At 41.8% G+C, this 4,106-nt stretch overlaps 1 protein-coding gene across 1 annotated transcript in view; it reads right to left on the reverse strand.

Annotated features, from left to right (window-relative positions):
• LOC104957101 (E3 ubiquitin-protein ligase HECW2-like) overlaps nucleotides 1–4,106 on the reverse strand; it is a 26,438-nt gene extending 22,332 nt beyond the window's left edge. Inside the window, exon 1 of the mRNA XM_010784715.1 lies at nucleotides 3,412–4,106. Within this exon, the coding sequence (XP_010783017.1) occupies nucleotides 3,412–3,790 (379 nt within the window). The 5' untranslated portion in view covers nucleotides 3,791–4,106. The remainder of the gene's footprint in view (nucleotides 1–3,411) is intronic.

Below are 4,106 nucleotides of genomic sequence, written 5' to 3' on the forward strand. Positions count from 1 at the left end.
ATCTCAGGTTATCATTAGGGCGAAATGACAGCAGCACAGTGTTCAATATATTGTACTTTCGGTATCTAAATGATACAATGTTGTTTACATTGCTCATGAGGACACGACCTACCTTATTTGCAGTATTCTTAGTAAATTGTAATTTAATTTGTAATTGGTTGTGGATTTTGTATCCAGTTTTCACTTTATGTATCTTTATACAATGTGTACTACTTTGCTTATGAGGACAGACAGCCTTATTTACAGATTCTTGAAATTGAATTGTAATTTCATTTGTAAATAGTTACATTCATGTGGATTTATCCAGTTTGCACATTTGTATAGTCACAATTGTAGGTGCATTTGTTGTTGTTGAACTGGCTGTTACAGTCTTTATTTACACTATTTTGTTGTAGGCCTACTGGCCTAGATGTTTATGCAGTTTTAAAGCACCTTGGCTTTGTTCTGAATGCACTTTGTTGTAGTTATCCTACAGAGAAAAGAAAATGCACTTGACTTGGAATTAATGTACTGTATGCATTCAAAAGTGCTGAATAAATGTTTTACGGTGATTATTATTTAAGTTAAGTTTTGCCATAATCATGTCTTTTTCCATAATCAGGTAGCTGAACAACATTGGTAAAAAATGTATACATTATACATATATATTTCTATTAATCATTTTCGGCCTTTCGGCATTCGGTTTTCGGCCAACTGTTTCCTATTTTCGGTATCGGTTTCGGCCAAGAATTTCCCATTCGGTGCACCCCTACTTTTTTTAATACAATTGCTTTCATAACGTTGTTATGTGAGGTCTTCAGAAAAGTAACACATGTTTTGGCGAACTATCATGAACTGCATTACTTTAAATCAGTATCACATGATCCTGTGTGTTGTACTGTAGGTTTGTCTGACCTCTGGGAAGTCAAAGACAGCCAATGCATTCAGAAATCCATTATCCGTTACGAACACAATACATCATGCTGAGCAGCTCACAGTCGGTATTATAGCAGTAATGATCTGGTGTACAGACAGTAGAGTTTTTACTTTATCCTATCATTTATCTTTTAAAGGTCCCATGTCATGGCCATTTCTACTGATCATAATTCCATTGTTGAGGTCTACTAGAATAGATTTACATTGTTCAATGTTCCAAACTCACATTGGTTTCTCATACAGCATCTCTGTATAGCATGTGTATTCACTCTCTGTCCTAAACGGCTTGTTGGAGCTCCTGCCCCCCCCTCCCTGTGAGCCCAGTGGCCGTCTGCGAGAATGCGAGACCCAGCGAAACCCAGCCCTAACACACAAACACCCGCAGCCTGGCTGGGAGTTTGTGTGTGTGCTCACACACCGACTCACAGCCTCGCCGCGTCCCGCCATCTCAGGGAGGAGAAATCAGCAGAGCTGCAGCTGAGAAAAGATTGAGTGTGTGTGTGTGGCTCCACGGACGTAACATAACGGCTCCACGGATTGGTCCATTTGGACCAATGGGTCCATATGGGTATGGGCACGTCACTGTACCCAGGAAGAAAACAAGAAATCCCCAACGAGGCATTCTGGGGCAGCATAGACAGGTCTTTTCTGTGTTAGAGTTTTACTCGCTACAGGGTGTACTTTGAGGGTTTGTGACTCTGCAGACCGTTTATTATGCAGAAAAACCTTCATAACACACAAGGGGACGGGTAATAACCGGAAAAGCATGACATGGGACCTTTACGATATGTATCTATTGTGACAGAGAAAAGGAACACTTATTTGAGGGCAATAATGAAAGGGATCAGTTCGTCGGCTGCTTCTGCATACTCAATCATTGTAAGAAAAAATAAATGTCTTCAAATGAATACTTGTATTTGTGAGGGCAGCAGCAGCGGCTGTCTGCAGGAGGGTCAGGAGGCTGGATTCCAGTGTAGTCAGGATTATCTGCTGATAGCGATGCCACGTGAAACTCCTATGACATCATCTTCAATTAAACACTTTTTAGTAGTTTTACGTTGACACAAAGATTGCAGGGACTATTGTTGTTAGCTTAACGATTAAAATGGTCAGGCTGTGTACAACACTGAAAATATTGAAATGTTGACTTTAATGAAATTATTATCAAAAGATTAAACATAATTGTTTTAAGTTAGTTGAAAGCAATTATATAATGTTAAAATAATTTTAGGTTCAACTTTATATTATTGAACTAATCTTACACAATTATGTTTAATCTGTTTGCATAATACATTTAATTAAAGTCAATCAGTGGTCTGCAGTGTTTTGACTCCACCTTCTAGTATCGGCTCAGAACCCGGTACTACAAAAAGTACCAGGTACTGAGTGGGGTTCAGAAGAGCATGCAGTGGAAATGTGGCATTAGAGTATGGAGAGTACACCAAAGATAGGAAAGGAATACTGAATGCTAGACTAAGTTACAAAAGCTGGTGGAACACAGAAGTAAAAGATTCTTAATAACAAATATGCTGATCGTACGCTGTTGTACTCTGTATTACTTTTCACCACGATGCACTGATCCGCATGACAGTTAGAGACTGATAGCCTCCATCAGCACACAGGTCAATGTATTTCCCCCTGTCAAATTCCTGTCTCTAAGCAGGGTAAGCATACATTATTGGAGACCACCCATTCCCCTCACAGAAGTGTAGGCGTTGTGATGTTGTGTATGCTATGTATACCAAGGCAGAGCGCTTACATGTTGACTTAGCCTCCAGTCTAAAGTGTGGAGTCTCAGCAGCTCCTGTTGCAGTATTGACTTGGAGTTGGAAGCTCTACACAAGACGAACCCCGGCTATTCTAAGCTCAACAATAAACCATCATCAGCTGAACAGCTCTGAGGACAGGCAGGGTACTTCCTATATATTATATAATAACAGAACAGTTCTCATGACAACTGAGTTAGCTGACTCTGACTCAAGACTTTGCGTGATTTCCAACGTCGGGATAGTTTGACAAATAACTGGTTTCTGCTAGAATGTTCTAAATGCTTCAATTCCTAAGGGAATAATTGCAGGATTTGATATGCCCAAAATGTATATTTTACAAAGGGTCTCTAAGATCTTTATTATGGACCATCTCACACTGTGAACAGATCAGCGTAAGACTAGAAACATTAACTTCTCAAGATTAACAACCAATTTAAAACCAATTAAAGTCCCAGAATATAAAGAACAAATGATATGCATAACGGCATACTTTGCATACTTATTATTATGACTTTATATGAATACGCATAGATTTCATTTATCATATTTTTAGTACATATTTGCATTATATGCAATTTGCTATTGGAAGCCTGTGACTCGACCCAAACCTGTCGTCAGGAGTTGAGGCTGCTCGTATTTGTCTTGAAAAACTTGAGGTTTGTCCTGGAGTTTCCCCAGGACTGTTAACTGTAGCTCTACTGAAACTAGAGATAGATAATTGTCTCACCAATGTGATACAGCCCGATCCAGTCGGTAGCATCCACTTCCTCCTTGATGTCCCAGGAGATGACCAGATTCTGGCCCCGGTTCAGCGTGTGCTCCACAGTGGAGGCTGTGAGGGAGGACCGGCTGTGGGACGTCACCAGGTCCGTGTCACTGTTGGCCCGCGGAAGCCCGATAGGATTGCTGATGACAGAGACGTTATCTCCGCCAGCCCCCCCTCTCTCCGCCAGAGTCCTCAGGTTGTCCGGGCTGAGCGTGTGCCTCAGGTGGGGGCTGCGCCTCCGTGGAGCTGACAAGTGTTCACGGCCCCCAACTGCTAGGTTGGGTGGGTTATGGGAGCGGGTCCTGGGGGGCAGGACCGCAGTGGCAAGGGAAGGACGCATGTTTTGCGAGTGGCAAGAAGACAACTACAAGAAGACAAGAAACTGTTGATGAAACGCCCGACCAGAGGCTGAGATCAGTCGGAGCTTCTTATTGATCGGGCTGGTAGTCAAGGTGATAATGCATCTTACTGATTCGTCCCTGTTGACTTTAGTTAATCTCTCATGTCTAAACAGGGTGAGTCGGTTTGAAGAGGCGTCCATGTCCTGGACACATAAGCTCCTGGTAGCATTCCTCCTGGTCCTTGCATCATAACAACCATGTTGAAGATATCCAGCACACAGTCACAATCTTATTTCATCTTATCCAATGGCAATG

Source organism: Notothenia coriiceps, unplaced genomic scaffold, assembly GCF_000735185.1.
Source record: "Notothenia coriiceps isolate Sejong01 unplaced genomic scaffold, NC01 NC01_scaffold00026424, whole genome shotgun sequence".
Classification (NCBI taxonomy): Eukaryota; Metazoa; Chordata; class Actinopteri; order Perciformes; family Nototheniidae; genus Notothenia; species Notothenia coriiceps.